General features: G+C 38.5%; 3 protein-coding genes across 6 annotated transcripts in view; 1 reads left to right on the top strand and 2 right to left on the bottom strand.

The window, feature by feature from the left end:
• Positions 1-818: 818 nt before the first annotated feature.
• The window catches only part of samd10a (sterile alpha motif domain containing 10a), an 80,165-nt gene continuing 54,968 nt past the window's right edge, over positions 819-26,015 (top strand). The window contains exons 1-5 of one of the 2 annotated variants that reach the window (XM_088081886.1): positions 819-959; positions 8,250-8,317; positions 12,924-13,011; positions 16,501-16,721; positions 24,163-24,216. The gene's annotated coding sequence lies outside the window, so the exon portion shown is untranslated. Of the gene's footprint in view, positions 960-8,249; positions 8,318-12,923; positions 13,012-16,500; positions 16,722-20,720; positions 20,860-24,162; positions 24,217-26,015 lie in introns of those variants that run through there. The other variant, XR_015777426.1, reaches the window with a different exon arrangement.
• snpha (syntaphilin a) lies at positions 1,918-9,079 on the bottom strand. Its single transcript, XM_042490960.2, has 5 exons — positions 8,794-9,079; positions 6,225-6,335; positions 5,977-6,114; positions 5,730-5,879; positions 1,918-5,392 (listed from the first exon to the last, which is right to left on the bottom strand). The coding sequence occupies exons 2-5, from the start codon at positions 6,266-6,268 to the stop codon at positions 4,165-4,167; spliced, it is 1,560 nt and encodes a 519-aa protein (XP_042346894.2). The 5' UTR covers positions 6,269-6,335; positions 8,794-9,079; the 3' UTR covers positions 1,918-4,164.
• rad21l1 (RAD21 cohesin complex component like 1) lies at positions 10,630-21,568 on the bottom strand. 3 transcript variants are annotated; one of them, XM_088081883.1, is made up of 15 exons: positions 21,448-21,568; positions 20,938-21,109; positions 20,690-20,819; positions 18,911-19,010; positions 18,521-18,621; positions 17,904-18,011; positions 16,131-16,232; positions 15,777-15,893; positions 14,523-14,752; positions 13,929-14,007; positions 13,135-13,277; positions 12,928-13,038; positions 12,566-12,640; positions 11,779-11,954; positions 10,630-10,950 (listed from the first exon to the last, which is right to left on the bottom strand). In XM_088081883.1, coding segments are annotated over exons 2-15 (1,620 nt in total). In that variant the 5' UTR covers positions 21,085-21,109; positions 21,448-21,568; the 3' UTR covers positions 10,630-10,949. The 3 variants fall into 3 exon arrangements, with proteins under 3 accessions (XP_087938009.1, XP_042347001.2, XP_087938010.1); XM_042491067.2 differs by lacking the exon at positions 10,630-10,950 and having other exon boundaries at positions 11,070-11,954; positions 15,777-15,875; XM_088081884.1 differs by lacking the exons at positions 10,630-10,950; positions 11,779-11,954 and having other exon boundaries at positions 12,589-12,723.

The raw sequence follows: 26,015 nt of genomic DNA, 5'->3' as shown, positions 1-26,015 counted from the left end.
TCTTCAGCCACAGATAAATTATGCTTTTTATTTTCCATCAAAGTTGAAATTTGCAGCTATTCTTCTGCCATAAGCTACATCATCAAACGACTACACAGTAAACTCTTATTGGAAACATCCCTGAGGGCTAAAACATTGCTCTTTATGCATAAGGCACTTGTTACACTACAGTTTTTTTAGTCACAATTTAGCCTTTTTAGTCCACACACAAAGGTCCACTTGTAAGATTTGCAACTTTATACAGTGCGTCATTATTAAATGCAATAATGTGCTGTGAAAGCTGTCGCGAAGTGTTTCTCTTTACTTGTGCAAAGATCTTTTAAAATTATAAAATGTATCACTATGAAATACAGTTATCGCTGCACAGTCAGTAAACAAAATCGCTTTTCTAGTTACTGTGTGGATCACAATCTATGCTGTATTTCTCTTCTATACCCTTTTCTAGAAATATGTAACTGTAGATGCACAAACCAGATGTTGCATTTCAGGACTGGAGCAGTGAAAGTCAGGCGCATACTCATGCCCGGCCCACGCAGCCACCTCAAGGCGTTATTTTTAGATGCAAACTGCTTTAAAAGCCGTCCTGCTGCAAAGCTGTGTGCATGATGCTGAGTCTGGCTTTAACTCCATTATGTAAATTTAGGATGGAAACTGCAGATGTTTGTTATTCTTTATTTTCAGGTTCACTGGGCCTCATCCTGCAACATTCTTTAAAAAATCATATTATTTATCCAAATTTCTGTTAGGAAAGAGAAAGAAAAAAAGTCAACTCCATTATGCACTATCCAAACTATCCAAATCCTGTCTTACCCAGGTGTGCTGAATGATGAATCAGACATGATCACAGGTAACGCCTCCTAACGCTCAGTACTGTCAGGTGTGGTGCTGTGTGCAAACTCTGGCAAATGCCCAAGAATGAAAGAGAAAGGTGATAAGAAGAAGAGCTTCAGCAGTCGACGGTAAGAAGTAAAACTTCAACGATCAATGTGCTGTTGAACAAATTTAAAGTAAAGGGGATTTTTCAGGTGTCAGTAGGGACGTTACAGGAAAATCAAAGCAATGGCAAAATATTTTTGCTGCTGTAAATGTGTGTCAGCAGCAGGAATGGAGGAAGAACCATTAGACGTTTTTGTATGAAAAATGCAACCTGGATCAACATCTTTTTTCTTGTGCTGAGTTTAGATGCCTTCCACCAGCATTTAAACTTTTTGTTACCAGAGTAAACAGGTTTGATTTCTTTAAAAGAAATGTCCCACAAATTGCAAGACATTAGTAAAACATGAAAAATAAAATGACATGGAAATTAGCTAAGAGGAGAGAGAGAGGGAGAGAGAATCATTAGAAAGTTAAAAAAAAAAAAGAAAATGTCAAAGAAAACTATATTTCAGAATTATTCTAATTTATATATATATATATATATATATATATATATATATATATATTCATATATAACATTTATTATTGTTAGCACTTTTTTCAGGTCATTTCCTTTATTGTTTTGTTGTTCTTTTTCCTTTCTGATTTTCAAATAATTTTCTCGTAGCCCTAATTTTTTTATTTTTATTATTATAATTATAATTATAAATATAATTATCATTATTATTTTCATTATGTCTTGTTGCTACATTTCCATGAAGGAATAAAAACAGTTTTCTCAGGTTTCAAAAGTTAAAAGACAAAGTGTCAAAGTAGTTAATTCATTTTCTTATCAATCACAATGTTTCAGCTTCACTTGTATATTTTCATTTGGTTTGTGTGCAAAAATCTTAATTTGCAAAGTATCTTAAGTTATCAAATGATTGTACTGAAGTTAGAAGTACAATATTTCCCTCTCAGGTGTAGGAGTAGAGGTAGAAAGTGTAATGAGATTCAAATATTCATTATATATTCAAAAAGATCTGCTTTATCTTTAAAAATGCGTTCTCTGAGAGCTTCTAAGGGCAGCATGTGAGCCATCATCACTGAGGTCATTATAATGACTAAAACATATGATAATCTAAATTTGATTAAATCATATTCATGTATTTTTTGTATTTGTCAAATTTAAAACTTGTGTTTTCTTGTGTTGGACAAACAATATGAGGCAATGGCACGCTCCGCCTCTCATTATATATTTGTTTTATGTCATAAAAGAAAGTCAACATTAGTAAATCCCAGAAATCAAAGGAACAAAATGTGGATATGAACAAAAATAAGAGAAATTTTGTTTGTCTATGACTTCCTGCATGAGGCACATTGATATAAATAACTGTTTTAGCAAGAAAAAGTGATGTTAATGTTGAGGGAAAATGTCTCACCAGGATCAAATAAATCGAGTCTGTACAGTTTTAAACTCCCATGTTTTGTTTATTGGCAAAAAGATCAATAACCTATCTGTTCTGCACCTGAGAGCTTAAATCAATGCACATGCTTTTTAAAAGGTAAAAGTCCCAAAAGCTTCCAACCACACTCGTCAGGGGTGAAAATGACGTCTGCCTAAATTTACTGTGCTCTGTAAATCTATTAACTTTCTCTGAAAAAAAGTCAGACTAAGTTCTGACTGTAATTTATTTTTGTTGGACGTCGATGTCAAAGAAATTTCATGACCGTGACTCTCCCATTTAATTTTTAAAAACGTGACGATGAAAAAAGAGGAGCATTCAACTTCAGATAATTTTTACTTTTCAGAACATAAACTTGATATTTTTGCCCAAAGGGTGTCATCTAAATCCAGGAGGAGGTTTTAATTCAAGCAAGAGAACCCAGTCAGACTGCGGGTTACATGCAAATCCCAATGAAGAGAAAACCACTTAAACTGCAGGCAGGAGCAGCAAGTAAATCTGAGTACTGAGATAATGTACAGCTAATCCTTTGTTCTCTATGCACTCCTAGAAATAAAGGTGCTAACTAGAACCATATAGGGTTCTTAGGCTTCTTCCTGTCCTTTTTGGTCTCTTGTAGAGCCTTTTATTAAGGTTCCAACTGGCACACTTTCAGAGGGATCTACCTAAAACTCAACATGACAGGTAATACCCAGAACTATCTGTAAAAGGGAGTTCTTTGAGAACCCTTTAATATTTCAAAGGGTTTCATCTGGAACCCACCACAGGGTTCTTTAAAAACCCTTTCATACTGCAAAGGGTTTAATAGTGAACTTACCAAGGTGATTCTATCAAGAGCCATTTCATATGCAAGGGTTTCATCTAGAACCCGCCCAGAGGTTTTTATTGAGAACCCTTTTTGATATTCCAAGGGTTTCATCTAGAACCCACCGAGGCTTTAAAATAGAAATTGTCTACATTACCCATAGATCTCTCTTTGACTAACCAGTGGTTTTAGTTCTTAATGGATCTTTTTGTCTTAAAAAGAACAATTGAAGAACCCCTTCTTTAAAAATAAGTGTTCTTCAGAAGCAAATGGTTCCAGGTAGAACCTCAGCCCTTCAGGATGAACCCTTTTGGAACCTGTATTTCTAAGAGTGAGGGCAAAGCATGACCACAAAATCACAATGGCTTTATGTAAAATCTGGAGCTCTTATAAGAGGAAATGTCCAACACATAATGACAGAGAACCCCAGAAATGAGTCCTAAAACCTGGAAATCTGTCGCATTTCAGCACCTCTAGGTTCCCTCTTCTCAAAGTCAACAGGTTTTTTGAGGTTTTTTTTCAATGTTTGAAGTAAGGTCTGTGGTTAACACAAGCTGAAGAGACTTTCACGTTTTGTTCTATGATGTAAAATGCGTCAGTAAATACTCCACCATGAACTCTGAAGCTTTTATGTGCCTTAAAGAAGGTAAATGGCTAAATGAGACTACAGAATGTCATCAGGCTGAAAATGGTTTAAAAGCCTCGTAGCGGTGGCGACTGTCGTGTAGTGTAGCCGAACATTAGCTTTTTACTTCTGGCGATTGCATTCAGGCTTCAAAAGTCCTGAAAGTGGTGTTCACTTGTGGAAATGGTCTTGCTGAACAAAACGTGTAAGTACCATAAACGTGCTTACGAGCTTATTTTCTGCAATGATCCAAAATCTAATGGAAAAATCCCATCGGCTTTTTGTCAAGGGAACCAGGGAGACGTTAGCTTTCAGGTTGACCAACAGAAAAATGTCATTCCTGGGGCACTCTATGGCCAGATAGAGTCAGTGCGCTCAGCCTGCAGAGGTTGGGAGTTGTTTCTCAGAAAGTCTCAGATCGGCGTCGTTCCGTTCATATTGGTTGGCCTCTGTCCCCGACCTGCACTCCGGCGGCGAAGTGAGTGCAGCGCCACAGCACAGCAACCTCTCAGCAGGGAGCCGATATGATACACCGGCATGACTTCCCGAGGGGCCCCTCGACAAAGCCACGCCATGGTCGGCACCACAGGCACCGCCAAAGCCAACAGATCTACGAGGAAGTATCGGCTCCAGTGGCAGAGCTGAGGGGGGTACCCTTCTTCGTTTGGACCCTCATCCTTATTGTCCTCTTCAAGCTCCACCGCCACAGCGTCCTGCCTCTCTGGGAGCGGAGCTGTCGGATGGGGCTGGCAGGTGTGGGGCTCCGCTGGCGTCTCTGCGACCTCCTCTAGTTTGTCGGGCGGCTCGGCGCTGTGTGAGTGCTCAGGAGGAGGCGCAGCAGGCAGCGACTGATGTGGTTCTGAGGGGGTGATGTCAGCAGTGGGTAAAGAAATGATGCTCAGCTCCTCGACACCACTCTCCTCACACAGCCAGCTCATGGTGGGGCTGCAGGCCGCGGAGCGTACCTCCGGCTTCCTCTCTGCAGCAGGAGAAGGAGTCGGGATGGGATCGGAAGCAGCAGGAGCCACCGTCACCGGGGCCTCCTCCTGAGGTAAATGCAGGAACAGGTGATGATGGGGGAGGTAGGTGTGGCCACTGCACTTGCAGCTGCTGCTGAGAGTGTGGCAGGAGTGTGAGATTGGCAACACCGCCCCCCCGCTGCACAGACGCTCGTAGGTGGAGGAGCGTGGCACAGTCGGGGGGCCCCGGATGTGGCCCTGTGGAGGCAGCTGCTCTGATAGGAGGGCCGCCTCCAGGAGCAGGTGGGTTTGTCCCGCTGTGTAAGGCCCTCTGCTGGCCTCAGGAGTGTTGGAGCTGCGCTCCAGCTGCAGAGCCTCGCTGCTCCGCCGGGTGTGGGTGGTGCTGCGGCTCAACGTGCTCGCTGGGGAGCAGCCGCAGGAACGAGACCTCCCCCCTGGCACACGAGCTCCCTGCAACCCTGAGTATTGCTTGTGGTCGTGGGGTTCTTGTTCACGGACATGGAGGTTGGACCTCACTGTCTCAACCACCTCCTGAAGGTGCTGGATCTCCTTGCGGGCCTCTTTCAGGGCCAACTGGGCCTCCACACGGTGACACTCCTCCTCTATCCAGTCCTCCTGCATCCGATACAGCTGGCTCCTCAACTCGTCGATTTCACAGTCTCTGATAAAAAAGAGTGAAGAGCAGAGTTATTTCTCTTTTACAGAAACAATGTAGCGAACAGGACAACTTAGACCTCTGACACTAAATTGGCATATCTATGACATATTTTGAATATGTAACTCTAATTTTTATAAGTATATTTTTTGGACATTTTATATATATTTTTTTTTCATATCATATCATATCTGACCAAAATCTTTCCAAAATGGAGGTCCTTGAAGTTTAATCTTTTCAAAAGGGGGTTTGTGACCTAATGTGTATCCGTTTAATGGTCCTTGACGCGAAACAATGGTTGAGAGCCGCTGCTAACATCATGTTGGGTTAGAAAAAGACTCACCTGTGCTGCAGTCTTTCCACGTTGTCCCTCAGTCTGGCTCGCAGATGTCGAATACACACCTCCTTCTGTTGCAGAGGGGTGAGGTACTGCTCCGGGGTCGGGGGTCTGATCCCATGGTTGTCGCTGCAGGCTGTGTGCTTTGCCTGACGCCTGCATCAACACATAGAAATGAAAAGATCATTTACATAAAGTTCTTCACTCAGCTGCATGTGAGAACTTTAAATTGAGAGTTTGGTTCATATCTTACCTCGGTGTGCTCGGATATGTCCGGGCTGTTGGGCTGCCCTCTGCTGCCCGAACCCGACCGGGGTACGTGTGGGTACTCGATGTGTCACTGTGGGAATATCGCCCACCGCCGCCACCGCCACCAGTGCCCACTGAGCGCCTTGAAGGAGAGATCACATTATGATCTTTTATAAACCGTGACAAGACACAAAAAGTGCCAGATCTTTTGCACCAGTCTTAAACTGAAGGTGTGAGAAGATGTAACAGTACCTGCGCTGACCTGAGGAGGGCTTCCTGCTCGGAGTGAGAGACATTGATGTGCGAGGGACCTCCAACCTCTCCACTGCTGTCTCTAGAGAGGGACGCTAGGAGCCCTCACAGCTGAACCAAAAGAAGTGTAAAATAACATTAGAAGCAAAACAGCTAATTATAATAATCAAAATCAACTGAACAGAAATAAATCCACCCAAAATCTTCCAACTTGTGAGATGCTGCGTGTGGTTGTTACTGTATGTGATTCTTCACTAGAAGTCTGTGCACAATAGTCTAACCCTAATTATTTTTTTTGTCTCTGGCAGGAGCAAATAAAGGCTCCTTTCTGTGCCGACACAAAGGGGACACAGTGAGTTCTCGGGCGGTGCAGCTGCGTCTCTCTGAGCTGTGTCCTCGCTGTCTGCAGAGCTGCAGATAAACATGATAAACCTTAACATTAACTGCTGCCAGAGGCCAAAAACAAAGAAAATTGGTGAAACATTTGGTGGCTGGTATTCAACGTAGTCATTTCCTGCCTGCAGTGAATTAACAATTTCCCATTACTGTTAATGGACAGTTTTGTTTGATCAAGACTTGTTGTTCTCTGGATGCCAAAACTACAGCAGTCTGAGGGGCCACTATATGAAATAAACATATATTAAAACAATGTCGCAAGGGTCTTTAGAAATACTGTCCTTCCCAAAGCAGCTGAGCTTTAATAATTTGGATCTTGCAGATTTAATTATGCTGCTCTGTTGCAAGCCACATTTTGGCCTTTATTTTGTTTCAAAAACAGGCATCAATTAGAAGCTTGGAGTTTTCCTGCCAGATTTAGTTGATTTGGTCATTATTCTTTGATATTTGTGCTTCTATCGAAAGTAAAGGCTACGTACTTTCCTGGTTTATTCCATTAAATGTTTAGTTAAATTGGCCAAAAACAGTGGCTGTCAGTCTAAATGCTGATTCAACCAGGAATAAATGGTGGAAAATGACGTTTACGGCTAGGTATTGAAACTGGCCATAGACTAAGGCCAAGAGTCAAGTTTTGAATGTTGGTATGTTTTTTTAAGGCACATCTACAGATTCTTTGATCAGATATTTCCAAAAAGTTGTTTTTGTCTAACTAAAGGCAATATTTTATTTTGTAAAATATTTGTAGCCTGTTGCATAAGACTCTGCTCCATTGAGCAGTTTGATATTTATTGTTCAAGGAAAGAAGGGTCAAAATATGTTTATATTATATTGTTATATTTATATTGAGTTAGTTTTCCTGTAGGCACCGCTATCCTTGACCAACCACAGTTCTTTATTCGTTTACTTTTGTTGCTGTGTACCATGTGTAAGTTTTTAATTTAAAAAGTTAGTGTTAACATTGAGGCTCATGCACTTCTTTGATCGGATATTTCCATATCCCTGGCCTTATATATATATATATATATATAGCCTATGTAGCCTATGTCATTAACCTCTGCTAAATTGAGCAGTTTGATATTTGTCATTGATGAAAAAAGGATCAAAAAACATGTTTATATTTCCTAAAATTTGGTATTCTATCGACACAGATATTAATAACCTACGTGTCTTCTTTGTTTACATTTTGTCTCTGTGAAATCTATCAAATTTGAGTCTAAAATCTGTAATTAGACTATAAAATATCCACCATGGCTGAGTTTTTAAATTGCAGAATTTACATTAGATTAAAACCCTTAAATGCACACATAAAAACAAACTATGGAGGATATGACCTCAGTGACCTCAATGGCAGCACCACCTTTTGCTTATTAAAAGTCAAAATAATCAGGTAGTTCTGTCACCACCTCCACCCCAGTAATGAAAAAGCTCATTTCTGTCTTAAAGTAAAAAATGAGGACAAAATGTTCTCAAGAAAGTCCCTGTCTTCACGCAGCTGTGAAATGAACCTGCTGATCTAAAATGTACCTGCTGTTGGATAAATCTTTGCTGCAGACACAACAAAATCCACTGACAATGACATGAACGAAACGGAAGCATATTAATTAATTTTGTCCTATATTTAATTTCTAGGACGCGGAGACAGGAAATCTCATCCTCCTCTCTTCTGTCTGCGCAACAAGTGGCAAACTACGTTATTGGTGAGAAATACGCAATCATCTTACGTAAGTGTGAGTGTGAGTGTTTACTGTGGAGGCGAGCATCATACAGTAGGTGGATCAAACTGTACTTAAAGCAGAGAGGAGAGAGATGTCTGTCAGCTGATGGTGTTTCAGGATATTTAAACAGGAGGTGCGCGGATGTGTCCTTGAATAATCGCATTAAATCGCTGGTTTTTTCCCCCCACATCTGTCGCCTACAATAAAGCAGTGTTAGATAAGCGGGCAGGATGATGATTTCAATAAAGTATCGTCATTGCTTTAAGGAGTCCCAAAACAGGACACCCCGGCATGCACTTTATTTAAAAGAAAACGCAGCTTCTGGTAGAAACAGCTGACTAAGTCCCAGCTGCGCGTCCTACATACAGTTACTTAACTCTGAATAAAAAAAAAATCCCTGGAAGCTGCACATACGCGCAAAAAAAACCCGACATAAACAGAGATAAATCAAACGTTACCATTTCGGCAGGTGGAAGTTGCGCATCGTAGAAAAGCCTCTGTTCCCGCCAGACTCGATGGTGGATGAAGAGTCCCCGGTGGCAACAGGAAGAAAAGATGCTGCTGATGATGCTGATGAGAGTCCATCCTGCAGCCATGAAGCCCGGAGATGAAATGAGGCAACTGCGTCTGCTGCATCGGTGCTTCTTAAAGTGACAGTAGGGGATAATAACGCTTCATTTGGCAGCTCTCCGCTGCACATTAGTGTTTGCTGACCGCCGAGATAAAATGGTCTAACAAGTGAATAGCACTTTAGAGAGCCTCATTCATTTAAAACACTATCAGGAGGCTGAGTCTCTAGATGGGCTGGTACACCGTGTACAACACCTCAGATGATGGATGAATGTGCAGAGGCGCGACTAATGCAGCCACACTTCCTGCAAACTTTGTTCCTTTAAAGGTCCACTGTGTTGGTTTTAGGGACATCTAGTGGCATAAATGGCACACAGGTTTATTTTCACAACTGTGTTTCCGGCAGTTTATAATCACCTAAAAATGAGAATAATTAGGCCTATGTTTTTGTCAGCTTAGAATGAGCCGTTATATCCAACAGACCATCAGGAAGCGCCAGGCTTTGAAGCCAATTGACCTATGGCTAAGCCCCGCCCCCAGTACCTCACTCCGACAAACGGCCAAAACTAACAATGGCATCTGTCAGTGCATAGACATATCCAAAGATGCTACACAGACCATGTGGGGACAGATGATCCTTATTTCACAGAGAAGCTATTTTTCCGTTTTGAAAGGCCGCTCATGTTTTCGCCCCTACGTGCAAGAGTTGCTGCATTTGTAGCAACGATCAGTGTCGGTATCAACTCTTGAGAAGTTTAACAGACTTAGGAGCTTGTCACCAAAAGGAGTGTGTGTGTGTGAGTGGGATAGGGAGGCACGATGTGTGTGTGTCGGAGCTGACTCCTCTCCGCCCCTCGCATGTGCAGCGGGCTGCAGGCTCCGACTCACAGAGCTCTCCTCTGGATTAAACAGTGAAAATAGATGACAGGCGAATGTTTTAATCTTGTTGCAAATTAGAAACGCAGTTAGTGAGATAAATACTGTAAAAGAAAATGTTATGCAACCTAAATCCAACACCGACAGCAGAACTGTTAACATCAGAACTTATTGATCCTCCGGTCTTAAACAGTTTGGCACCGGGGCCGGTCAAACACCAGGTTTCGGTATGTTGCCAACGTAATGTATAAGATTATATACTTGTGACTTTGCAGCAAATTTTGCTAACACCACGTTGCCTTAACTTAAAACAAACGTAGACATCCTTGTTTATCGTCTTTAATTTGAGCAGACTGTGTGGTCTGCCACACAGCTTCATCTGAAGGAAACACTTTGGTCTGTTTACATGAGGTTTAGGGAACGGGTTAAACAGACTCGATTCTGTAGCCTCTCAGAATACCTCGTATCAGTGTTGGATTTACTCCATGCACATTGTGTGACCGTTTTCTTAAGTTAAGTTCAAAATCAATATTTCCGATGCTTTTTTTTGGAGGTTTTTGAGCTGTTTGTCCGAATGTATCGTGTAGCTGTGCGAAATAGGATCGGCTCGTGGCGTTCGTGGTGTTGAGCTATATGTGGGTTTCCAGTAACCCTTAAATTGCACATATTTAATTGCGAATATAAAATACATGACAATTTCGGGAAAAAAAACTTCCTTTTATCGCAAAAAAGTTTTATGCTCACATAAGGTGGTATAACAGGCAATTTGAAAAAGCCATATTTCGCAAAACTGTTATGGAAACACTTTTTTTCGCCTTGAATTCAATCATTACAATGATCCATTTTCGCAGGGTTAAACAAAAGTCCAGAGGAGCTGCACAGTTGAATCATTTTTCTCCCCAGTTCAAGTTGGCAGGGCTAAACTGGACGTTGCTCTATTGGCTAACAATGTACCATTGAGCAAATTTAAAGAATGAAAGGGGGCCCCGCCTTAAGTGCTGTATCCAGTTCTCTTTCCACATTCATGTTATCTACATATGGAGCGGGTCCTCTCCCATGTTAGCCCAGAATCACTGCCTATACATGGGGCCGTTTGTGTTTTCACGGCCGTCACCGTCATTCTCCTACACGCTTGGCACACAGAAGTTTCGGGTTCCTTCACATTGGACCTTCAAAATAAAATACATTAAAACCATTAATATCCTTTTCTGCATTCATTTTAATACAATTCAAATGACATAAACAAGAACATATTTACAGTTTCTGAAAAACATTTTAAAATGACTGAAACTGTAAATTCCCAACACATTTTTAACATTATGAACTCCAAGAACTGATAAATGGGAAGGTCACTAAAGTCCAGTTTTGTGTAGTTATTCCTACACCTTCTAAGCATATGGCCTCTACTATTATTCTCCCCCTGCTATTAATTGCAGACCTGACAGAAATTATTTAGCTTTCTCTGAATATAATTTACATTTTCATTGAGTCTTTTAACACTGTTCACTCCATTTGTTTCTCATGGTACTGCCCAGTGCTCTACAAAAGTGATTTTCATTTTTCTTAATTTAAGCTGCAGGAAACAAACAAGAATATTAAATATCTTTACAAGAATGATAGGTGAATATATAAAATTAGTTTCATATCCCAAACATCAGTAACAGAAAATCAATCTTGCTAAACCCAAAGTCCTAAAAGATCGGAGGGGGGGCCTTACGAAAACAGTCCGGTTTAGACACAATGGTCCTTCGCTGATACGTCCAAATTTCCCACAAACAAAAGAAAACAACTTATTAGACTACGATGCACACACAAACATACTGTGTGATTTTTTTTTTTTTTACTTTTTTGAGCCGTTTTATCATTCAGCCCAGAAACCTATTTGAGTGTGTTTAATTTTGACCTGAGAAACAGACATACAAACAAAAACTAGGCAGATCGAGTAGAACCACGACTGCAACTCTTTTTAAATTTTATGAAATGATTTTGTGTTTTACTATTTGTAGAACGTAGGTCCAGGCGTGACCAGGATGTCCTCATAGGGTACTCTCTGGTGCAGGTTAAGGGCTTTCTGTTTGTTCAGGACCAGGAGACAGTAAAAGGTGGTTGCAGCCTGTGAGCGAGTGCCCCCCGCACAGAGTGCCTCCAGGCTGAACGTGCTGCTGCTCTGGCTCTACAACACACACACACACACACACACACACACACACACACACACACACACACACACACACACACACACACACACACACACACACACACACACACACAGAGAACTGAATTTCCCAACATCGTCCTTTATCCTGTTTCAGCCTTCTCACCTTTAAATGCCCGTCCACTGTGACAACAGATTTTTATTTGCCATTTTGTGTTAAAAATAGTGCAGAGACACTGCCTAATGCTGCCCTCACATCTGAACACTTGCAAGCACAAGCAAATTTACTGTTGCACACAAATTTCTAATGTCAGAATAAAATCATGACTTTTAGTTTATTTGGGGTGCACTCCTGTGATCACGATCGATCGGTGTAAAGTGGTCATTAACCCAGTCCTAAGTCAGTCTTTCGGTAGGACAAAATCAAACATGTTCAGTACAAGTTTAAGTATAAGTCTTAGCTCATGCAAATATTTTAATATAAAGTTTCACAAGGTTAATATTGTCAAAAAAACAAAAAAGTTTTCTCAATATTTTTTAAAACATATTTACACATATTTCATACAATATGTACGATAGTTGGTGTAACTGTGATTCTGACAACTGAACATTTATTTTTAGGTCCTTACTTTCAGAGTGTTCAGAAGCTTCTGTGCGCGCCTGGTTACTTTACTCTCCTCTAAGTCCTGGCTGTCCAGCAGAGACTGCAGGTTAGAAAAGGGACCACATTTCAGTCAGTGAAGCCGGGAACATCTCCAAGGCAGCATGGGAAATTAACGCCCGCCATCTGTCAAATGCTGATAGATTAGTAGCTTGTTTGTTTACTGTACCAGCCATTTTTACAGATGACCACCCATTATGCGTTTACTTTCATTCCAAAGATAAGAGCAGAAATCTGGAGTCCGACAGAGATGAAATCCCTTTCCTGTTTCTATTTCTAACTGTGTGTATGTGTGTGTGTGTGTGTGTGTGTGTGCACGTTCACAGGCACCTGAGTGTGGAGGGAGGTTGACTGAGTCTCCTGCTGCATATAAGACGGATGGACAAACATGTAGTCATCTGACGGAAGCTCTGGGTGAGTGAAGTCCGACCTGTTTTCATCCTGACAGACACAGATTATAAACCAAAGGTCAAAAGGTGACGGAGCATCAAAAAAGACATTTAAATCCTGCTCTTCACCTGACATGCTAATGCTTACTTGTGCGAGCCCAGGATTATTCTCCTGTTGGTTGTCATTCATGTGATCAAGGTCGGTCAGATCGGTGTTGTGAGTTCTGTCAGGATCCACTGATGAATCTGCGACACTGATGTCTGTGGTGAAGGCACTGATGTCCCTCTGAACTATACAAGACAAAAACAGAAAAACAGATTACGGAGGACAGGAATTTCTAGTACTTTGTAGTACTTTTCAAGCACTCATTTTGGATGAAATTGTTTTCTCCACAACCAAGAAAATCATGCACACTCAGAAATGGAACAAACATGCTACAAGGGCCAAAAATCAGCTTATTATTAATTAAGTGCTACTTATTTATTGCCAAATTTCAGCTCAAAACTTGTACCAATGGCTGACGCTACTCTGATGTGAGTGTTTTTCAGGTTAGCGAAACATCCTGGTGCCGACTCTTTACTGGTGTTTACCAACCCGACTGGTTCACATACAGCATTAGCAAATAACTGCAACCACAGCCATTCTTCGTTCTGAGTTCGAAGTATTGAGCTAATACTTTTTAGAACATAATGTATATTTTTGTTCTCCTCTCAATTATATTCAAGCCCTTTTTCAAGGACCAATTAAAAGAAAAAAAAAACATCTGAGACTTGAATTTCTGAGTGTTGAATTCAAGTACTTCAAGGACCTTGTATGAACGATGAGAAGAGGAAAGCAGAACAGAGGACAACAAAGTGATATCTTAAAAATAGAGAGATTACAGCTCAAAGAAATCACACTGCTTGAATATGCAAGAACTGTAAATAAAAAAAAATTCCTACCTTCTTGTCCATCTTGGCGCATTGCCTCAACCTCTTCATGCACATTATATTTAATCTGGAAAATACTCCTGGCAAAGAGCTACAAAGCAAAATGAGACTGAACAGTAACATAAGTAATTTAAATGCAATGCTAATTATTTACATTAATTGTTTTTATGATAATATTAATTTTTGAAAATTATTGAATTTTTGAAATTATTAATTTTAATATTGCACAGGGCTTCTACAGCAAGGCAACTTAGATTGAAGACTTTAAATAAAGCAATTTGGAATTAAATTTAAGACCAATTTTATAATAAGCAAAACTGAAGGGATAAAAAAACAAAAAACAAAGTAAGAGCCAACATCAGTTATGTACGGTTAGGGCCAATTTTGAGTTCAGTTCATGCAAGTGGCATTCAGTAAATAATTTTAAAAATATACATATTACCAATTATTTGGAGATTTTAAAATGTTATGTTAGAAAAAAAAACCATAAAATCCTACATCCCGTTTTTGCATTTTTAAGACTTTTGAAAGAAATAGGCCAAATAAGGCCATATTTTTTGATTAATTCAAGACTTTTTCCAAGAACCCACAGGAACCCTGATGTACCTGTTTTATCTGTGGAGTTGCCATCGTCGAACATGGTTGTGTAAAGAGTTTGTCTGCACTGCTGCTCTCCTTCCAATGCATGAGCTGCACAATCGGTGGGGCGATTTCCAAAGGGGCAACCAGATCTGAACAGTCGGAGAGCTGCTCTCTGATGGAATCATTGGTCAGCTCTTTCTTCTGGTCCACAACCAGCTTGCGCTTTCTCTTCCCCCTCTTCTGTTCAGAATTTGCTGTAAAGAATAAGCAGAGAGTCCCGAGAACGCTTGTTTTGTTGCATTAAGTACTGAGAGCTGACTGTATGTTTGAGACGGAACGAACATCCGGTCAACTGTTTTCAGGGTTGGGTCAGATTACTTTATATGTAGTCAGTTACCGGATACAAATTACATGGCAATTTGTGAAATAAAACACGTAATCCAATGGATTTAAAAAAAAAATCAAATCTGAATACCTCTGGGTTAGTTCAAAATCAAGCTTTTAAAATATTGCATCTTATACTAAAAATGGATGCACTTAGGAAAAATTGAATTCAAAGACAATTATATTTTATCTTTAAAAATCTCAAAATGTAATACACTTTGCATGTTCAGCATTTACAGTTAAAATGTCAAATTGAATTATCTTTAACCTTTAAAAACTTTATTGACAGAAATCTACAGGGGTACTGTGGCTACTGTACAACATCCAAATGTTTGAAGTGGAAGTGTCGGCGATATTGCCAATACTGTTGAGCTGTTTTTGGAGGGATTGCTGTTGTTTGAACCTCCCATCCTGACTCGGTGACGTTCATTTCTCTCCCACCAGGTTTCCCGTGAAGTGAAGCACTTGTCTTAGAAACACTGTAAATCAGACATGCTTTGCAAGTGTTACTAGAGCATGATTAATTATGAAAAAAAGTTTCAGAAATTTTAACATTGCCATAATTTATAGACATAATCAAGAATGTAATCACGTAATCATTGATAGTGCAACTCTAATCTCATTACACATTCTTTCACAAATGCAATCTGATCTTATTATAGTTACTTAATTTTTGTAATCACCTAATCCTGATGACATGTAATCTGTTACTACCCAACCATGGAAGTTTCTGGTTTTGCTCTCTTTGTATAGCAATGTTCAGTATTATAATAGTGGAGTTTCAGGGGCTGTGATGCCAGTTTTTTTGGTAGCAGCTCAGTTTATACTTTGGTGATATTCAGTACATCTGTGAGCTGAAGGAACAGTGTGTGAGAGTTGTTTAGTTGTGCCTACGAGTGATGGCCACAGGTTCAAGAGCAAACGCCTCCTCCTCGTTAGCGACCAGGGTGGTCTCATTCATCGAAGGGGTCTCCATCTCTGTTCTATCAGCATCTGGAAAACATGTGGAGGCTATTTTGAGTTTTAGAATAAATCTGAATGCAAATGTACTCTGTTGATGAACAAAACATGGTGCGGCTGTTGCATCAAACAAAACAACAGCCCAGTGGAAAATACAGGCACAGCACTGATGATTATTACCACTATTAAGCAGCTCTTCAAGTGCTTTACATTAATGTTAAAAGAAGATTTAAAAAAGCATGTGAACGACTAATGTGCTGTTAAATATTTATCATGATGAATTATTACCTTGTTGATCATTTGGTGCTGAGATCTCTGGATTTTCATTTGGAGGCTCTTCTGAGATGAAGTATGTGGACTCAGCGTTATCACTGGAGTTTGTCAGAAAGTCTACAGGGTTATTAGAAATAAAAAAATCAGTCTTTAATTTTGTTTAAAAAACAGCAAAATAATCACCACTGACACAAAAAGAAGAAAGACTTACAGTAGATAGTTTTAGTATCTGAAAGTAACCTGTCACAAAAGTGGGATTTTCTTGCTACAAAGACTGATGGATGACTGCAAAGGGAATCTTTCTCCTATTTGGTTATCGTGATTTAATGAGCAGCCAGGTCATACTGTGTCTCAGATGCTATTTATTCTTTGTGTCCCAATTCAGAGGCTGAATCCTTCAAAGACGCAGCCCATGAACACTCGTCCTTTCAGGCTGAATTTCTGCTTCCTTGTGAAAGAAGACAGTTGAGCTTCATGGATGCAAAATCGAATGGTGTGCTTTCCCAGTGAACTTGTGAAGTCCAATAGTTTAGTTTACTGCTCTGAAACTGCTGACAAACGGCAAACGCCACCAGGAAACTGGGACAAGTTCCAGGATGCCTTCATGTGAGTATTCAGTATACAGTACACTGTGACATTTCAGCAAAAAAGAACTTGACTGGAAACTTGTACCAGACTAACTTTAAATATATCCATGTCTTTCATTTAATTTTCCTTTAATCCCTCCTGATTCATCGCATATTAAAAAGAACAAGCTGTGGAAAAATCCTTTTAAGCGTGCTATGACATAATGGGTCTACAAGGGCTGATTTCGGATGATCCACCCCCTGAATTGAAACTGCCGTATTGGGTTTGCCCAGGTCTTTTAGTTCACCTTTAACTTTAGTGTATGCATATAAACATTACTGACACTACATCAAGAAACTAATCTGGTTTCTTCTGTCCCAAAATGATAACTTCATATTACTGTTTTCCTTTGGAAAAGGCATTATAGATTCAGGGTTCCAAAATCTTGAGGTAAGTAGATTTAACAGTTTTAAGGCCTTTTTAATAGCAATTTTATGTAAAAAAAAAAAAAAAAAGGCCTGAACCAACATCAGTTACTTAGGTTTAGGGATCATTTTGCCTAAATGTTTATTGTAACATAAAACTTCTGTTTTTGAAAAATACCTTTTTTACCTTTTTTGTAATTTAGGGTTTCTGACTTTGCATTTAAGTTTCCAGTCTTGTTTCTCATAATGCCAAGTTTGAGCCATGTAAGCATTGCCTTTTACAATCTTGGTCAGATTGCCAGTTTGATTAAATGTGCTGCTCCCCATGTTGTCCAGGGTAGAGTCAAAGCTAGCTAACAAACAGTGGATCCACTGCGCTGAGCATCCTGGCTGTAAACGAAATATGAGTGTTGTTGTGATGTTAATGCAAGAGCCATTCTGTAAATGATTGAAAAAAAAAAAAAAAAAAAATATATATATATATATATATATATATATATATGTGTGTTAGCAATTATTTTGAGATTTACCATGCAAAGTCACAAAAAAAGGCTTTGTGTTGATGTTTTGTGTATCAGCATTTTTGAAAGATTGATTCAAGACATTTTATTGCCAAGTAAGGTCTTATTCTGAGATTAATGAATTTAATGCATTTTGAGACATGTGGCAAAAGGTTAAAGTGAACTGTTATCAACAGTTAAGCACGCCAAAAAAATAGGACTGCTTTTTTTAGTGCAAGATGTGCTTGAGACTAAAATACGGCATAAACTTATTCTGATCAATTCGCAGTCACTACCGAGTAGGTCTAATCCTTTATCCTCATCCCCAAAAGCGTCTTCATGTTGAGCCAAGCTCTGGAAGCTCATATCCAGCAGCCCAGTCTGGTGGCTCTGAGACTCCTCTCCTACCCATCAGAGCACACAAAAGGAGGGGAAAAATTGAAAAAGTCAGTATGAGATGTCAGCTCTGCACAGAAAGTCGTGCTGTAAAGGAGGAAGGTGATGTTATATATTTTTTATTACTGTCAACAAATCCCATGAACAGACCAAAACTAGCAATGCATTAGTCTGTCTCAAAATACATTCCAACTTTCCTATCTTGTCTGTGGAAATCGTTCATTGCTGCAGATGTAAATCTTAGAAAGCAGAACACAAAGATATAATTTCATATCAAAACTGGTTTATGAAAAACACTGTAGTTCTCACTAAATGTAACTCAATCAGGGGTGAATAGTTTATCCAGGAAGGACTATTTTCTGCTGTGAATTTAGTGTGCTGGCAAGTATTTACTAAGGACCTAAATTAATCATAATTGGAAGTGGCAGGAATAAACTGATGATGAATATATCAAAACGCTCCACACTAACAAGGATAATAGCTCACATATAATAAGGTATAACAAACTGGTTCTTACCAAAATCCAAGCTCAGAAAGCCATTTCCAAAATCCTCTTTCAATGTGATTTCCTCTCGTCGACACTGGTTAAGTGAAAAGTCGTCCACGACATCTACGTTACTGGTGTCCCAGTATGAAGAGAACAGAGCATGGACAGACAGAGTGCTTATTTATCAGGCTTAAAGAAAAAATGGGTGATCCAAATGACAAACAGTTAGCCTTGCTTTCAGACTTGCTTTGTAAATAAAATGGATTAAAATAGATCTATGTTTCAAATGATAGTCTTAGAAGCTTAACATTTTTTTGCATTACATTTGCAAAAAAAAAAACTTGAGTGACAATTCTCAAAGAAACCTACAGTACATAAATGTCCGGTTGGGAATTGTCTGAGAAGAGGACAAAATGTCACCTTGGCTGTGGCACCTCCGAATCAAAGGCAGAGAAATCTTCAGTCAAGGTAATTGCTTTATGTGCTGCCTCGAGCCCCCCCACAGGCAGATCTGTCTGATCTGGTGTGTTGAGAGAAAAACAGGGCAAATATTACCAAATTGGACTGAATTTAAAACTAAAATAGATAAAAACAGCACCCAACGAAGGATTTAACTCAAAAGGTATTTCTTGGGAACTTTCACAGGCACTGAGAGATCAATTTGACATCTGAAATTTCTGAATCTGTCTTAAGGATTTTACATGTAACTTCTTATCAACTGAGTTAACATAACATATGAATTCAGAGATTTTTCATCTTAAACCCCTGTTAGGTGTGTGATAGCTGCAGAATTATATGCCTAAATTCTGCCTCTGTCCTGTAGGACTGTGAAGTATGTGCAATGTTTCAAGTGGGAGAAACAAAATATGAATGTAACATTCTTGCACTGAGCTCCTTCCCTCCTCCAAAATTACGGTTAAATAATCAAGTCAATGTCACCCTCTGGTGGTTGACCTCATTTTAATTACTTAATACAAAATAAGGAGTGAGGGGAAGAAGGGACGAGGGGACGAACAGACAATTGGAGGCATTGAGGGGAAGGAAAAATGGGATTTTATTTCCTTTAAGTTGTAATTTTTTTTTTTTAAATTAAGATTTTCTTTAAGTGTAACAAGTGCTCTATTTTAAGGTGGTTTATGTTACGAAAAAACAAACTTCAGAATTCTTACATTTCTGACTACTTGCTTTTTGTTTACAGGGTTTACTTGTACTTCTACTTTCAATACTTAAGTCTATTTAATATTATTAAATTAATTAATATTGGTACAATAAACATTAGATACTTAAGATTTTACTTAAGTAATATTCTAATAGGCGACTCTAACTTCAAATCTGTACTTTAACTTGTGTATGGCTTTTTTTGTGTATGGCTTGTGTATGGTACTTCATTCACCACCGGTTGCCTATTTATTAGGTACACCTTGCTAATTGATTGTATTGATTCAACTTAATGATTATTTTGCAGGATGTTGTTTGCGGTGCTGTTGCTATCTTTTTTCCTTTAATGAATGCATGTAGTAGCTGGCGCTAAGTGTCACTTCCCTACCTCAGCCGCAGCCATATGTAACATTTCAGCCAGTCCAATAGAGTCACTGGTGCATTATTTGTCACTATAATTTCACCCTTTTAATCCTGGATCAACATCAGTTTTCTTGTCCTACCTTCAGACAAGCATTTAAACCTTTGAAACGTGAGCAAATATGGTTTGACTTCTTCTGAAAACATGGGGAAAAAAGGCAATGAGGAACTTGGCATGAAATATTCCACAAATTGTAAAAAATAGTAAAAGGTGACAAGGAAATTCTATAAAAAATAGCTTTAAAAAAATAGAGCAGGACAATCATTAGAAAATCATCAAATAACTAGGGAAAAATATCAAGAAAATTGTATTAATATTTACTACATGTATATATTTAAAATTAGATTACAGTAAATTATATTTTATTTATTTATATTTTATTTTAGCACTTTTCCCAGGTCATTTCCTGTTTTTTATTTCCTGTTCTTCTTCTTTTTATTATTCTTATTTTCTGGAATTTCTTGTAACTTTTTACTAATGTCTTGCTATATTTTAGGTCATTTCCTGTTAGGTTGCTGATTGGCTTCCTTCCATGGTTTTGAAAGAAATCATGCCAGTTTTCTCAATCTTCAAAGGGTTTAACAATTGTTGACACTGACAAAACAAATACAATGTGTTACCTGGCCTGAATCCTATTTTAATTTTAACCAGGGCTTCACTGCAGTCTGCAAGGAGATACTTTGCTTTCTTGGAGTAAATCCTGACCACACCAATGAGCAGATGACCAGATGTCCGCAAACCAATTTTCATCTACAAAAATCAAACACAATGTCAGACAACACTTGTACCGTAGGTGTAAATTATTACACTGTGGTGTATTGGGTGTGTTTTGACTTATTTTATTTTTTAATAATTATTATTATTTTACCTTTGGTGAAATTATGTCTCGGATGGTTGTTTCTAAATTACATTCAAAGACATGGGCCTTTGTGAGTTTCCTTTCCCAGTGCGCTGCCAGCCAAATTTTGGCCAGAGGCCCTCGCTTAGACGTGAAGAGTTGAGTGTAGAACATCATTTGGATCAACGAAGCTAGCTGTCACCTGTGACAAACACAACAGAGGATGTTTAAACCTCTCACGTCTATCTGGTATGTCAACGTGGCTGACATTAGAGTGATAAAATGAGTAATTAGCTGTTTTGTGAGTGTAATGTTGCTGCCGTTTGAGCCTGAACGTCTACGGTCAAAGTCGGCTAACGTTAGCTAGCTGTGTTTGCTGCTAGGTAACGTCACTAGCTAGCTAACTAGCGAAGGCGGGCGTTTTTTTTATCGATAAATATAATGGCGTTATACTCTTTTATACAGCCTTTTTAGACAGAAACATAAAATCTACAATTTAATTAATTATACATATGTACTGAACTGGACATGACAGCCTACCTTAAATTTGAAAGTGCCGCGTTTTGACTGTTGACATTTTGAGCGTGCACATCACCGCGAGGACGTAAACAAGCAGCAACTTCCGCCCAAAAAACAACAAGGAAGAGAAGCAAAAAAGCGGGTAACTGACCTAAAGATTTTTTAGCTAGTTATTACTTTGGTACTAATGTCACAGGTCTATTCAGGTCAGAAAGTAACTTGATAAATAAATAAATAAATAAATAAATAAATAAATAAATGTGTCCCTCGAGGGCTTTTGAACCGGTGACGTAGCTCCCACTCGCTTTACGTGACAGTTGGCTGATATTGTAAGCTAACATTAGCAACATATAATTTACATAACGTGTCATTTAGCGTGAATTCTTTGTGATAGTTTAACCTACAATGTTGGGATCGTGCAAAAAATGGTCGGTTAAACGTTTACTATTTTCTTTTACACGCAGCAACAAAATTGACGCAACTATTGTCGGCAGAGTCAGAAATGCTCGTGCTACTTCCTCAAAAAACTCAGGTCAGTTTGACTCCTATTATGACTTTGAGGCTCGATCTTTATAGCAGTTTTATGTATTTCTCAATTCCTGAGGATATATTTGCTGAAATAATTAGATTCAGATTCAAAAATGTTTATTTATGCCAAATGGGGAACTGTTTGCGAACATTCCCAGTTTATCGTATTGTTGTTTTGTTGCCCCCTGACATTCAAAACCACATTTAGCTGTCAGGTGCACGTTTTCAAGTGTTCTCAAGAAGTCAATAATAAATATGTTTAGTTTGTGGTAAGTTGCAGTATTTAATGTAGTTAATGTACAATGTGCAAATAACATATATTTTCATTTTTCACAAATCAAGTAGGTACTCTGTCCTGCTCAAGAAAAAAATCCCGTTGTCTGCACAAATACACAGGTGTTTTTAGTTAATTAGTTCTCTAGTAATGTGGAGATGTCTGGAGCTTTGCTAGGAATTACCCCGAGGGCTGAAACAATAGACGACAGATGGAAAATTAATCAGCAATCAGTCATTTTTCCAGCATAAATGCAAAACATTTGCTGTTTTAATCTCCTCCAATGAGAGGATTTTGTGCTTCCATGTCGTATATGGTAGTAAATTTGACTATATTTGTGCTTCGGATTGTAGATTGAATGAAACCAGGAGTTGTTATGTGTAGTCTTTGGCCATGGGAAATTATATTGGAAATTTTATAGAAAAATAAATAAATCAGTGAAATGAAATTATAACTGGCAGAATAATTATATCATAATAATCGTTTATTCCAGTAATCACCTGCATTTAGGACTTTTTAAGTGTTCCAGATGCAACAAAAATAACATTAAGGACATGTCAATCAAGCAGAGTCTGTAAGTAAATCTAAAACACCTGTGTAAGTGAACTATTGTTTTGGGAAACACAATTATACATGTATACAAAATATTTTCTAAATCAGCCAACATGAAAAAAATGTCCCAGAGGCAAAAAGGATTTTAGTTTAGTTGATTGTGATTGATGTTTTTCCATTTTTGTGCACAAGAGGGCGGCATAGGACACAGCAAGGCCAACCGAACTCACTGATACATGCAGAGTAGACCCAATAACAGTAGACGGAAACAACCTGTGACTTAAATCCAAGTTTCACCTCATAGCACACTGTTATAGATAAGATATGGAAGAGGCTCAGGAGTGACGGCACAGTGATCACTAATACAACTCAATGAAAAGGCTTGCAAAAAGCGTCTTGAGTTAAACTCTTTAAAATCTTGTCGAGACTGGGTCAGAGACTCGTTTCCTCTCTGTGGTCACGTTGGTCATCGGGTATCACAGGGCAGGTTGCAACTAGGTTACTTTCATCTTTAATTAATCACTTTGATTAACTATCTTAATGAGGCTTTGATTTATTGTTGGTTTTTGATTTGGCATCAGGGGCATTGTTTAATTTTGCACAATAATTTTCTCCTCTGCAGTTATAGTAATTAACTTAACTGTATGTAAATGGCTGCGAGTCAAATCAACAATCTTCATGTGAGCTAGAAAACCACAATAGTGATCTGAAGTTGTGTACAGCTGCAGAGTCTAAATGAAAACATTCAATCACACATAGGCCAAAATCACCAAACTGCAGATATTTAGTCAAGTCTTCAGCTGTTAGATCAGTGAGGATCAATTGATTCATGACCATTTAAAAATATCTCTTGCTCATGCATTATGTATTTATTTATGTTAAAATACACAGTAATGTATTTACAGTAAATTACTGTATATGTCTAATATGTATGCATTGCAAGACTACATTGCAAAACTGCAACGACAAGTCATTTTATTCACTGACATAAAATTGATTGGCAATTTTGATTATTAAAAAATAGCTTTTGTAATTTCTCTTTAAAAACAAACACACCCAAACTGTTTATCTGAATTGGATGTTAGTATTTAAAGCACCATTGTTTTTGCCTTCTTTTGTGAATTATTGAAAAACATCTTGATCTGCTTCCTAAATATTGTTAGAAGATTATTGTGGGGCTGCAATTTGGGAGTATTTTCATTATTAATGAATAGGTTGATTATTTTCTTGATTCATTGTTTGGTTTATAAATGTCAGAAAATAGTGACAAATAGCTATCACAATTTCCTAAAGCCCACAATTCTTCAATTTGCATTTTTTGTGAGATTACCTAATTATTTGTTTGAATATTCCTATAACTAGCAACATTTCCATACTTACAGGACAGGACAGTCTGACACCAAGATGAACCTGACTGTGGACTCCTCAGCCAAGAGGTAGGAGAAAAAATCCTAAACACTTATTTTCTCTTTCTCTCACACATACATACTTGTGAACAAAAATTGTCCTCAAGTCTCTATCGAGGCAGCGATTTCGACCCGAGAATGATTAACATGTCAAGATGTATCTGTCTTTTTTGTTAACTGGGTGCTTGGGGGAAGTGTGGCTGCACAAGAACAGCTGGTACGGCAGGTTATAGTCTGCATTTCAAGAGAGAGACTGAGATAAAGGATAAAGATGTGCAGCACAATGTTTTGGACCTTTCACGCTGCAAACTCCAGAGTCACTATCTTTGAAGTGGCTCCTAATTGTAGCTTTTTTTATGTTTTATGTTGGTGTTATGCTGGGTAAACTCTCACTCCATCTGTGATGGCAAAACAGTGTGTTGGGTAAATATTTCTAATCCTGTTAACTGTCAAGTTTATGTAGAGAAAAAAGCTCAGACAGTCCAAAGTGAAGAATCTCACACATAATAATCACAGTAATTAAAAAAAAAATGGGTGGGGGAAATCATTCTTTTAGATTTATGGGTTTTAAAAAAATACCAAACTACTGTGTGTATGCCCATGTAGCATTAATCTGCCAGTTCCTCCAAATGGTTTGTGCCATATTATTTCCTATTTTTAAATTCCTCCTCTGGCTACATCTCAGTGCTCGCCTGTATTGGTGTTGAGTAAAAAGCTTATCCACTTTGCATCTAAGTCGATACTTCGTGCATATTTGCATGGGCTCCCTGCTGGCGGGAGCTTCATTTCCATTTTATTCCAGTTCTGTTCAGCTCTGATAGAAGTAGATCCCTTCAGCAGATACATTATATACTGCAGATATACACATCTCTATTTTGTATTTCTAAGATTTCAACTGTCTTTCTTATATGTGCTTTTGGATGCACATTGATGTTATCTTCAAAGGGTTGGCAACCCCTCAAGCTGCAGCTTTGCTGTCATCATGATTTTGGTCTGTGTGCTCAGAAATACTCCTCCGAAAATGCTGTCTCAGTGGAAAACAGAGATGTGTTGAAGCTGCACTAAAACAGAGATATCACAGTCAATTAAATGAGTGCCTTCACATATTAATCTTGTCCAATCTATGAAGCTGAACATCAATTTAAACATTTAAGTGTAGATCATTTTCTTTTAATGAATAACTATCTTGTACACCTAATGAACAGTTATGTCAGTTTATGTAGACACATAGTTAGATTGATTCTTTTAAAATTTAAAAATATTTGGCTGCTATTTGAGCTTAGTACTCAAACTGAATAATATGGACTGTTGTCTCAGTTTTTGTTAATTTTTTTGAGGCACTTGGCGAGCCGGACATCGCCTGCCAGAGCAAATAAAACATTAGCTCGCAGATTCGTCTGCTTCCCCGGCTGACACTTGACACTTTTAATTAATCTGTATTTGATGGCCAGCAGCACAGATGCATAATTGTTTTTGTTGTTTCTCATTTGCACTGTCTTGTGAAACACTAAAGCTTTTAAGTTAGATCTGAAAGTGCTGCATACCAACCAGGAATTTTAAACAGAGACATCAGCAAGGTGCTGCCAATAATGTCAATACACTCTTTAGTAGAAACTTAGATTGGCAGTGAATTTGAACCTGGTGTGCCATCGGGTTAATGATTAATGTTAATGTCTCTAAAGCAACACTTCTTCACAGATACTTAAAATGAAGGGAAATTCTCGTCACGTAGATCAGAAAAATGGTTAGAAATAAAAGCTGTCCTTCAAAAGTTTACTTTAAGAACTCATTTGCTATAATTGGTTATGCTGTCTGAATTTGCAGCGTTT

Source organism: Plectropomus leopardus, chromosome 9 (assembly GCF_026936395.1).
Source record: "Plectropomus leopardus strain MGB_pleo_1.0 chromosome 9, ASM2693639v1, whole genome shotgun sequence".
Lineage (NCBI taxonomy): Eukaryota > Metazoa > Chordata > Actinopteri > Perciformes > Serranidae > Plectropomus > Plectropomus leopardus.
The sequence above is the reverse complement of the archived record's forward strand: the minus strand, read 5'-3'. Positions and strand labels throughout refer to the sequence as shown.

What these genes read in the sequence shown, in the direction of transcription:
- snpha (XM_042490960.2), bottom strand. Translation starts at nt 6,268, where the DNA reads ATGTCTCTCACTCCGAGCAGGAAGCCCTCCTCAGGTCAGCGCAG. An exon ending in CCCTCCTCAGGTCAGCGCAG is followed by an intron (nt 6,115 to 6,224) that starts GTACTGTTACAT and finishes CTCTCCTTCAAG; the next exon opens with GCGCTCAGTGGGCACTGGTG. An exon ending in ACATATCCGAGCACACCGAG is followed by an intron (nt 5,880 to 5,976) that starts GTAAGATATGAA and finishes GTGTTGATGCAG; the next exon opens with GCGTCAGGCAAAGCACACAG.
- rad21l1 (XM_088081883.1), bottom strand. Translation starts at nt 21,084, where the DNA reads ATGATGTTCTACACTCAACTCTTCACGTCTAAGCGAGGGCCTCTGGCC. An exon ending in TCGGAGGTGCCACAGCCAAG is followed by an intron (nt 18,622 to 18,910) that starts GTGACATTTTGT and finishes CTGGGACACCAG; the next exon opens with TAACGTAGATGTCGTGGACG. An exon ending in AGCTTCTGAACACTCTGAAA is followed by an intron (nt 11,955 to 12,565) that starts GTAAGGACCTAA and finishes TGTGTGTTGTAG; the next exon opens with AGCCAGAGCAGCAGCACGTT.